Below are 10,683 nucleotides of genomic sequence, written 5' to 3'. Positions count from 1 at the left end.
TTTAAACACAAAACTTGAGCCTCTGAGTCATTCTCTGTTTCAGCTCTAACCCATAACAATTTTTACAGATTACTGATGATATCTAGAAGATTCCCACATGTTCCTCCCTGCAGGGAGTAGTGCAGGTTATATGTGGATATAGCCTATAAAGTTCACCCGATTATTTTTTAGTCTCCAAAATGTATATCCACCTCTCTGTCCCTTCTGATGCACATCATTTCAGCATTTTTCTTTCGTAGGATGGCGAAAACATGACTGACTCTACCCTACATCTCACTGGTTGGTACTTTTTATCACCTTCATTGTTTGGCCTAGTAAAAATATCAGGATGAGCCAATCAGAGGAAGAGCAGGGCAGGTCCTCTTGGATATCTCACAACAGTAGAAGTTAATGGGCAGTGTACTGTGCTGATAAATGTGTTGCCCTTTTGACTGATGGTTAATATAATTTATTTTTCTTTTTTCTTCTTACAAAAACACTCATGATAATGTCAAAGTGAAAACAGACTTCAAAGTAATGTCAGTTAAAAAAATATGTCATATTAAATATGTGATTTCATATCCACACAGACTCAGTGCTGTGACTGCAGCCAAAGTCGCATCTACTAAATACTGACTTGAAGGAGGAGAATATTCATGCAGTCACTTATCTTACATTATATATTTTTATTTGGTATTACTTTGTAGAAATATGTTTTCACTTTGATATGAAAGGGTTTTTCTTTCTTTCTTTTATAAAAAACAAATCAATAAAAGGGTAAAACATTCAATATAAAAGGCATATATGAGGTGTGCAAGAGTAGTTTTATATGGCTGTTTTATCCTTTGTTGTATTGTTCGCTCAGAAAAAGAAAAAACAAACAAACTTGAGACCACTTCCTCAGGAGCCACGACACCACTGCCTCACAGCAAAACGGTTTCCTTCTGGGATTGGAGGGGGACGTAAGACATGTCTTAAAAAAGACATTCATGAAATCCAAGATGGCAGACAACGAGATAGAGACTGACGCAAAGATGTTTTTTGCCTTTATGTCAATGCTAAATGTAATATGAAGCTCAAAACAATGTGCACAAAGATCAAAGCAGTACAAAATGAATAACTTTTCCCCACTTGTAGTAATTTTTTCCAGAAAATCTCCTATTTCCTTCCCCCAAATTCACACGTAAATTTTAAAAGAGGGGTTTGCAGGATAAGAATGAGGAAAGCTGGGGTTAAAAAAAATGGTAGTGCTGCATTCACACAAGCAACTCACCTAAAAAAATGGGGGAAATTTTCATTAGTTTTGTACATGTGTGAAAACGCCAACAAACTACTTACCTCAAAGGTACTTTAAACTCACTGATTACTAAAAAGTTAAGCTCTAAAATGGAACCTGGAGTCAACATCCAGCATTTAGAAAAAAAATTATCATAGATAGATAAATAAATAAATAAAAGCGTGAATATGAGTTGAATTTGATTCAAGAATGAGAAGGGCTCCAGTGTTACATGGACTGAAAAGGCAGTGGAAAATACTTCTCTCAAGGTGTGCAGACTGCAGAGTGCAGACAGAAAAGGTGAGGCCATCAGATCCTGACATCCCTCCCAGAGCTTAAGAGTTCCTCTCTCCACCCACTGTCTCCACCCATTACACGTACTCTTCTGTGGAAAGAGAAAAAAAGTCTTTAATTATAACCAGACAACTTTAAGATGGCTTGGAGCAGTGCAGCCTCGGACTCTTTTACTTCAGTGTCTGGCCATCTTTAACCAACACAGCAGCATTTAAAAAGGTAATCCTGAAACAAACATATGGCACTGAAGCTTCTGTGACCGTGGTTTGTCTTCCTCTTGGTGTTTGTGGTTTAAAAACCTGTTGGGGCAGGTTTTCGCTCTTTTCGTGTCAGTACTACTTGTGCTGAGTGTGTTGGCCTGGTCTTGTCAGCAACTATCTACAATCAAAACAACACAGGAGGAAGAACATTTAAGTTACATTGGGGGAATATTTTTCTCTAATTGGGTAAAAAGTGTCATTTACAGCTTTAAGGCAAGAGCAAACATTATGTAACACGAGATGTTTTTCTTTCCCCTTAGCATGTGTGTGTTTTTCAGTTTTTTTTCTCTCTGTTTAGAGGAACAAACATCAGGTAGACCATTCTGCAAGCTTTTCAACTTTGTATCACCACTTATCAGAAGATTTTTGGATTTACATTAAGGGCAGTTTACTTTATTACCTCTCTTTTTTAAGGCATCAGCAGTGAAATTCCCTTGGTAAACTGCACACCCAGAGTTCAGGCTGAATTCATTAAAGCACAAGGCTGACTGCAAAACAGACATGAGGTAAGGAGAAAATGACTTGTAGCATCGAAGGAAAATAACAATTATATCATACTTTTACATTGCTTTGAAAAGCCTGATCCATAGATCAGTACTGGATATTTTCATCTTTATTCACCTTATTCCTGGGTGTGCTATTGTAGATTTGATGGACAAAGCTTCCAGTGATGGTAGCAGACGTAGGAACAAATTTCCACCAGCGGCTAACCAAAGTGGCTAACCACTATAGGCAGTTATTTAGAGAGGAATTCACCTCGAGCTCTGTGCATGTACTTCAAAGTAGGATACACTGTTAACCAGCAGCTAACAGCACACCCTGAAACTATAACCAATGTTTAGTGATGTTAAGGCTCCTCCAGGGATACTTTAAAGTGTATAAGGCCATGTCCTGTCATCTTTAACAAAACTGAACACCTTTATTTGGTGTAAATACCAATACAGAGCTAAACATGTTAAGTATGCTAGGGTACAATACCTGAGGCCCTTTGTCCTCCCATCCCTTCAAAATAAAAGGCAGAGGAATAATCACAATTTCCCATTTGAGTTGTAACAGAGGTGTAACAGCTTTTTGTTGTTATCTCTGATTCACCTTGATGATCAGGATTAGTGTCTAGTTACTTTGGAAAATGTTGGGTCCATATTCAGTGATAGAAGGCATAAGAAGTCACACCCAGAATTCACACAAGGTATCATGCAGGCTGAACAAGGATGGTTAAAAGACAGGCAGCTTGTTAGATACTCAAAACTGCAATAAAGCAATCTTATAGTTCAATTATAACTGAATTTGTTTGAGTTGTTTATTGAATCTATTATTTTAATCATTTTGGATTCCATACGTTGTGCTGTTAAATTGTTTTGCACGTATATTCTTTCTTTTATGTAGCCTAAACTAAATGGTGAAAATGAAGTAGAAATCAGAAATCACTCAATAAAATTAAGAGCATTCCAAACTAAAGTACAACTTAATGATCAGAAAGTTAAATCAACCATTCATTAGAAGATCAAAATAGCATATTTGATTATTTATTGTACATAAAATTTTCTTCAAACCTGACAACAGATCACATATATTAATATCTCTTTTCAAGGCTGGTGCATTTGTGAGTATTTATTGCAGCAGGAAGGGGAAAGTAGGGTAATTTTGTGCCAGTGTTTACTGTAAATGAGTTGGAAAGTTCATGCTCATAGAGGTGTTGACACACCGAAATCAATACTTAATTGGCCTTGCCTTTTAATTGATGGAGAAAAATGTCACAAACCTGAAAGTCCCTGATGTATGGGTGCTGTATTGGTGTAAAGATGATTTAATTCTGTTTCACAGGGTGCAAACTTTCTCAAGAGCACAAATTCAACAGGAGTTTCAATTTCACTGCCAGACACTCGCAGCCAACGACAACCGAGGCTTCAAACAGGAGTTTGAGGTAATGTTTGAAAACTAACTTTTAACTTAGATTAGTGATTAGTGATGCTTAATGTGTTAATGTGTGCTTTGGCTTTGTGAAGGACCTTAATGATGTTGGCAAAGACCTCCCCACCAGAGCGGGCGACCTGGAGGCCAACAGAGAGAAGAATAGATACCCCTACATATTACCATGTAAGTACAGAAGTCTTCATACTAAAGCAGATTGGCATGTTTGTGTGATTCTTTTCTAAATTTTTATTTCTGACAACGCCTGCTTTAGATGACCACTGTCGGGTGAGGCTATCTGTTCAGAACTCCTATCCACACACCGACTACATCAACGCTAATTTTGTTCCTGTAAGGGCCGATTCACTTCATCTTAAAGGTTTTTATTATTTATTTTCATCTTGTTTTCCCCTCCTGTGTCTTTTAATGTTGTGTTTCTGCACTCAGGGTGGAGGATCAGAGAGAGACTTCATCTGCACCCAGGGACCCTTACCTAGCACCATGGCTGACTTCTGGAGGATGGTGTGGGAGCAAAATGTCAGGATAATCATCATGGTGACAGCGCTGAAACACAAGGACACAGTGAGAAAGATAATATCAGCTTCTGTGTGTTTGTGTGTGTTAGTGAGCATGCTCTTTATCCCTTTTTATTCAAAACATTTCAGAATATTTTTTCTTATATTAATGGATCCATAAAACAGTTTTTAGGAAGGGCCGCTCATAAGGTGGGATAAAGGGGAGATCTTTTTCTAGGACCCTGCCACATGGGGGGCCCATGGAGGTCTGTGAGATCATAATCCATTTTAAAGTTAAGCTGTGAGAACCATATTTTATTTTTCAACTTCATAAAAATCACTCTTTTTAGAGCAATAAAAATTAGCATAAAAAAAGTGGTAAAAATGAGCAAATAGTTGCAAATAGATTGGTTAATTATGGCAAAAATTAGCAAAAATGGGCTAGACGTTGAAAAAGTGGCAAAAAATTGGTTACACATAGCATGAAGTTGTGAAAATGGGCAGTGGCAACATAGGTTTAATGTGGCAAAAAGTGATCTTTAAAAAAGTGGCAAAACATGGTGAAAATCGATCAAAAGGGGGAAAAAAAAAGGCCATGCTTGGTTTTAAGTGGCAGGAAAATGTGAAAAGCAACAAATAGTGGCTTACATGTGGCAAAAAGCAACAAAAATGGACCTAAAGTGGCAACAAATGGGCGAAAATGGTACAAGTAGCAAAAAGGCCTTCACAGTAGCAACAATAATGTGAAAAGTTTCGAAAAATGTTGCAGAAAGAGAAAAAGGTGGCTTGAATTAGTTGAATGTGGCAAAAGTGGCAAAAATCTGTTCAAATTGGAAAAGGGCCTTTAAAGTGGCAAAAAACATGGTTACTAGTGGCAAAAATGGGTGATTAAAAAAGTGGTTGAAAAGTGAATTAAACTATTTTAACATCAGATCCAAAAACAGCTTTCAGCACCCAAAAAGGGGTAACTGTGAGCCCCCAATGCTACTGGTCCAACATACATGTATTGACATTATCAGTCAATCAAAACTGAGGAGGGCCCATTCAGTGGGTTTTCAGGAGCCCAGCCAATTCTGCAGGCAGGCCTAAGCTGCCTCTCTACGTGAGTAGAGAATCTACAGCCCGGAGGTGGTTAGCTTCCCTTAGCTTTGCAGCAAGACAGGAAAAAGGGGGTTTGCACAAAATTAGGCTTGGCTTCCCACGACAAGGAAATGAGCATGTGCTCAAAAACAATAGTGCAGAGGTCCATGTGGCAAAGCCTCCCAGCAGCTACACAGAAAAAGAGGAAGTCATGTCATCGCATTACAAAGGATGGCAGTGTGGTTTTGGTGAGCATGCTGTTCTTTTGTCAAGGTATTGATTTATCAGGATAACAACACTGATTTTTCCAATTTTTGTCTCGAGAGCCCAAGAAACTGACATCATAGGCTGCCCATGGGGGGAGGTGGGCCCATGGAGGGCAGCAAAGACATGCTGTATCCTGCTTTCAGCAATGATAACAAATACTCACTATTCATTGGGGAAGTTAAAACATACTTGATATTTAATCTAGCATGATGCTTGTCATAACTCATAATAGTGTGTAAGCCACTGTGACATAAAATCATGTTGGTATCATCAGCAAGCACAATAAGAAAAGAGCAACTACAAGCTGAGGAAAAATCATTCATGCTGGAGCCTATCCCAGCTGTCATTGGGTGAGAGGCAGGGTGCACCCTGGACTATCACAGGGCCTCGATGAACCCAGTCTTTGTGCTAAGCAGCAACCCTGTTGATGGTGGCTAAAGCATATCAGCCCATTTAATAGTGAAATATATCTTTAAATACGTGGTAATCTCAGTATATTCTCCTTAAAGGATTGATCTTGCCTCTCTTATATCTTTATGCGCAGGTGCTGTGTGACAAATACTGGCCTCTGAATCGAGGGACAGTTTATCACGGACTGATCCAAGTGACGACACTGACCCGTAAACATGGTCCAGATTATTTCATCACCACCATTAACCTCAGACAGGTAAGAGACAAAGACGCATCCATCTTTCCTGACTGCTGCTGTTGTCTTCAGTCTGCACTGTGTCAACAAACAATCAGTCAAAGAGGAAGTGTGTAGCAGGGATAGGTTATATCAGTGCAGCCCATGCAAAAAAGGATGTGGTAGGCTACTCAAGGCAGGTAGCCAGGGTACAAATCCAGCCCATGGCTCCTTAAGATAAAAGAAATATGTGTTTGTGTTTGAATGAAAGGTGTGGATTTGTGTTGCAGAGAGATTGTCCAACAGACAGGATAATCACACACTACTACTACCCTACCTGGCCTGACCGGGGCGTCCCGAAAAACCCATCCTCCCTCTGTATCTTCACCGAACATGTCCGGCAGCATTTGCAAACCATACCACGCTTAGGGCCAGCTGTGGTGCACTGCAGGTCAGACATCTTCTCCCTGTCTTCCACAAAAATGTCATGTTTCTATTAAAACGTGCCTGTTGAGTTCTGTTCTTACTGTGGAGAGTTAACAGAAGTTCACCCGTCGTGTTACCTCGTTGTGTTTCAGTGCAGGTGTCGGTCGTTCGGGGACATTTGTCACACTGTTGTGGCTGATGCAGCTCTGTGCGAGGGGCATCAAGCCTGATATCCGAGCAGCTGTGGAAGACTTGCGGCTACATCGGATGTGGATGGTTCAGAATCTGGTCAGTAGTACAGACACAGACATGCAGAGATGGTGGAAGTCTGAAACCTTAAACTGTAAGATGTTCACTCACGTCTGCAATAAAGCCAACACTGATGCAAACCAGATTATCAGGCATACTTTAGTTTAGTGTCACTAGGTCAGATTCCAGCTCACACTGACTGTTTGTTTTCATTTCCCTGAGCCAAGTTTCACTCTAAGTGATATGTCAGCTAGTTAAAAGAAAGCAGGAGGAGACTTTTGCTCAGACAATAATAGTAGATACATACAGTAAAGGAAAAACAAAACTGAGCTGAAAAAATGAACTTAAAAGCAAAAGAAAGCAGCAACAGTTCAACATTTTTAGCTCAATGGCTTTCTTAGTTGAGTTTTAATGCCTTACATCTGTATGCTAAATCTGAGGATACTAGCATCTAGCACAGACTGTCAGGAAAATTCTGGAAATAGCAGGAAACGCTGTTTATGTGGATGCTAGGCTGAGCTGCTCAAAGTATCTTGTTTGGACAATTGTGGATAAGTGTGCAGAAGTGAATACTCTTAATTTATATTTAGGGCCTAAGCACTGACCTCAGTTCAATGACCTTCTTGAAATTAGAGGAAGTGTTATAATTATTTTGGCCATTTGAATGAAATTTTGGGAGTTTTAACATGCTCAAAAAGTCACAAAATTTATCTAGAATTTTTTTTCCCAGTGTGGATTTATCTGATAGTTGTTTTGTGCAAGTCCATGGTGTATGGGCCCCAAACAGGAGATAGGGGACAGGGCTACAGGCATAAAACTCAGAACACATATGTATCAGATCCAGACGACCAAAATAGTCTCATGGGACGATTCTCTAAAACTACAAACAGCTAAAGGTCAAATTTTCAAGTTTTCACCGATGGGCTGGTTGCACATTTGAACATACAAGTCTGAGAGATTTTATCTGATTGACACCAAACTTTTTTGTGCAAACTAGACAAGACTGAGATCTAAAGTTATCAGTGGCTTGGATTTTTACCTTAGGACTGGGCTGTGATAGGAGCACAGACTGTAACTACTTTGTGTTCCTTGCAGCGAAAAAGCAAAAAAAAAAAAAAAAAGTGCCTTGTAACTTTTTACTTTTATTTCACCAGACTTCACAAGCGTGACCGCACACTGATGCCCAATGCACCCATGCAAATATCATTATTTTGTCACAGTGCCCCCTTCTGCCAGATGAACACTCCTCTGACTTTTACTTTTTACATGAAAAACATTCAGGTAAACACACCTTTCACCCTAGGCTTAGGATTTTGGTGTGCATATGGGTCATTATCAGACCTACAAAAAAAGTCTCTTGGACCCATGCCTAAATCCCAACAGGAAGTCCAACAGCATCATTTCTTTTTCAAAACAATGTGTTTTTGGTGGTGCCAAATAACTTCAATCCTGTTGAATGTTCAGAATCACCCCAGTTAAGGGAAATGTTTCTTGAAAGTCTAGATAGTAATGATGATGTGATGAATCTGGGCTAAAGTCGCATGTATTTCCTAATTGCTCAGTCCCAGATAAGAGTATCTTTAAGGCTCTTCAGTGTTGTAATTGAGTAAGGCAAATGACTTCACCCAGTCTGATTTCCTTCCACATAAGGGTCATTTTTGATTTAATAATCACAAAAATGTTCACTGAAATTTACCACTTTTCAACTTGAAAATTTCATTTTCTTCTTTTAAGTTTTGTGCATCTCAAATTAGAGTATTCTAAGTTTTGTTTCTCTTATAAAATATATGATTTTGTAATGTTAAACTTTTTTTTTTAATTTAAATGAACTGATCCTCCTTTTTTAGTGGCCCTAATACACTGCCATACACTTTGGGTGTTTTCTGAAGATTTTGTCCTATCTTGGGGAACAAACACTAATTTTCTTGTACTGAGTTAATTTAATGAGTACTTATCTCAAGATCTTGAGAAATTCAACACTTTATCCTCAAAAAAGAGCAATTTTAAATCAATGTAATGAAAAAATCAATATCTTGAATTACTAGCATCAAAGCAGTATAAAATAAATGGCTATGTCTGCTTTGAGCTTCCATAGTGTAGTGATGGACCAAATGTTTAAGATTCTGTAACAGTAGAGCAGATAATACTGTTGAAGTAAAATTTTACTTCCTGAAGACTACTTGTTTGCTTACATACTTTTTGGTTGAACTGCCCACATTTGTACTTTCTTTAATGAAGAATTGGGTGCAATCCACTGGTATGTGTTTCATTGCTGACTTACTCGTAAATTTGTTTTCACCTCACTCATAAACAATGTGTGCCAACATTTCACTTTCAAGATGCAGTATCCTCATCACCTGCTCATTCTTTTGTGTGTACACAGGAGCAGTACATATTTATCCATCAGTGTCTGTTACACTGGCTTTATGGAGGAACATCACAAAGGTACGAAAACAGAAATTAGCACCCACTGAGAGGAAACAAAGATTTAAGTGTTAGTATTGTGGGTTTGTTAGAATTATTTGCCCTGTCCTTTCCATTAGCCCTCAACCTCAGGGAGCCAGTTCAACTCTGAGCCGCCACAGTCAGGAGCGACCCAGCAGCTCCTCAGGACGGGGCAACCAAGCAGGGCGGCAACATCACCACCATCATCGGCAGCCCCAGAGTACAAGGCAGAGTTTACATCCTGGGAACCTACTGAGAAGGTTACTGCCATCATCATTGGCGTTCAATCCAGGTTCACACAACTCCTGAACTCGCCAAATGGAAGTGAAAATACATGCATGAAAATGGGGGAAAAAGACCCCAAAATGCCCTCATACCTGCACCTGGACAGGAAGGGCAAAAGCTGCAGCTATGCTGCAGTGTTCTGTGACCAGGGCCCTGCAGGCAGAAAACTGGCCTGACAACATGCAGATACAAGCTGGAAAAAGACCACAGACACAGCACTTCCTATTGTTACCAGAGGGAAAGATTAAGGAGAGCGACTGTCAGTCAGGTTGAACTGGTTTCTCTTCTGTGAATCACTTACCCTGAGATTCATGGGAACAATAATGAGGCTGACACTTGTGCATAAAATGAAATTCTGAGGAGCACACAAGTTTGTCAGACAGGTCCCTATAAATGGAAAAAGACACCGTTAACCACAATGACCTGCTGTGTACAGATATACCTTGTCTTGTTTTAAACAATGTTTGTAAAATTCAATTTTGTGACTTTGTTTGCCTGGTAAAATGATGTGAGATGACTTTTATTCAGTTTTTTTCTGAAAAACTCACTGTGCATCATTATATATCACACAATGCAGTATGTTAGTATGTAAAGATGCATGTGCAGAGTTGATAGCAGAGATGCTACAAAGGCAGACACATGGTGTAGTGGCTGTACAAAAAAGGTCATGTTTCAAAAACACACAGGCACTGCCTTTCTCCTTAGATGACTGAAACCTCTTACAGTACATGAAGGAGCTATGAGTATAATACATTATAGAACATTAAGGGCTAACCCACTTTTTTAGTCTTTCATCTGTTGTGTAATAAACATGTATATTACAATAGATCCCTCATCGGGTGAGTTTGGGGGAAGTTGGTTCCAGCAGAAGTCAGCATCGTCCTACCTCTAACACATCTCCACCTTGTGGCAAGTGCTAGTGGTTGCATGTCATGTAATGACAACGTATTGCGAGAAAGTCTGTGTCCTGATGTGGTTTAATGCCGCTCAGCTAGTCCAAAGGGGGGCACTACAGCCCAAGCAGCATTCACTAACAAAGCAAGTCATCCCCAGAGTTTGCAGTGTTTGATT

At 39.4% G+C, this 10,683-nt stretch overlaps 1 protein-coding gene across 3 annotated transcripts; it reads left to right on the top strand.

Annotated features, from left to right (window-relative positions):
• The first annotated feature begins 1,692 nt into the window (after nt 1-1,692).
• LOC121517820 (receptor-type tyrosine-protein phosphatase V-like) lies at nt 1,693-10,584 on the top strand. Of its 3 annotated transcripts, XM_041799873.1 has the most exons (11): nt 1,693-1,768; nt 2,224-2,315; nt 3,634-3,733; nt 3,816-3,906; nt 3,995-4,071; nt 4,168-4,302; nt 6,127-6,249; nt 6,498-6,658; nt 6,786-6,921; nt 9,266-9,327; nt 9,426-10,584. In XM_041799873.1, the coding sequence occupies exons 2-11, from the start codon at nt 2,311-2,313 to the stop codon at nt 9,634-9,636; spliced, it is 1,101 nt and encodes a 366-aa protein (XP_041655807.1). In that variant the 5' UTR covers nt 1,693-1,768; nt 2,224-2,310; the 3' UTR covers nt 9,637-10,584. The 3 variants fall into 3 exon arrangements, with proteins under 3 accessions (XP_041655807.1, XP_041655810.1, XP_041655808.1); XM_041799876.1 differs by having other exon boundaries at nt 9,266-9,537; XM_041799874.1 differs by lacking the exon at nt 1,693-1,768 and having other exon boundaries at nt 2,077-2,315.
• Nucleotides 10,585-10,683: the final 99 nt, after the last annotated feature.

The sequence above is a fragment of the Cheilinus undulatus genome, linkage group 11 (assembly GCF_018320785.1).
Source record: "Cheilinus undulatus linkage group 11, ASM1832078v1, whole genome shotgun sequence".
NCBI lineage: Eukaryota > Metazoa > Chordata > Actinopteri > Labriformes > Labridae > Cheilinus > Cheilinus undulatus.
This window is presented reverse-complemented; position numbering and strand designations above follow the sequence as displayed.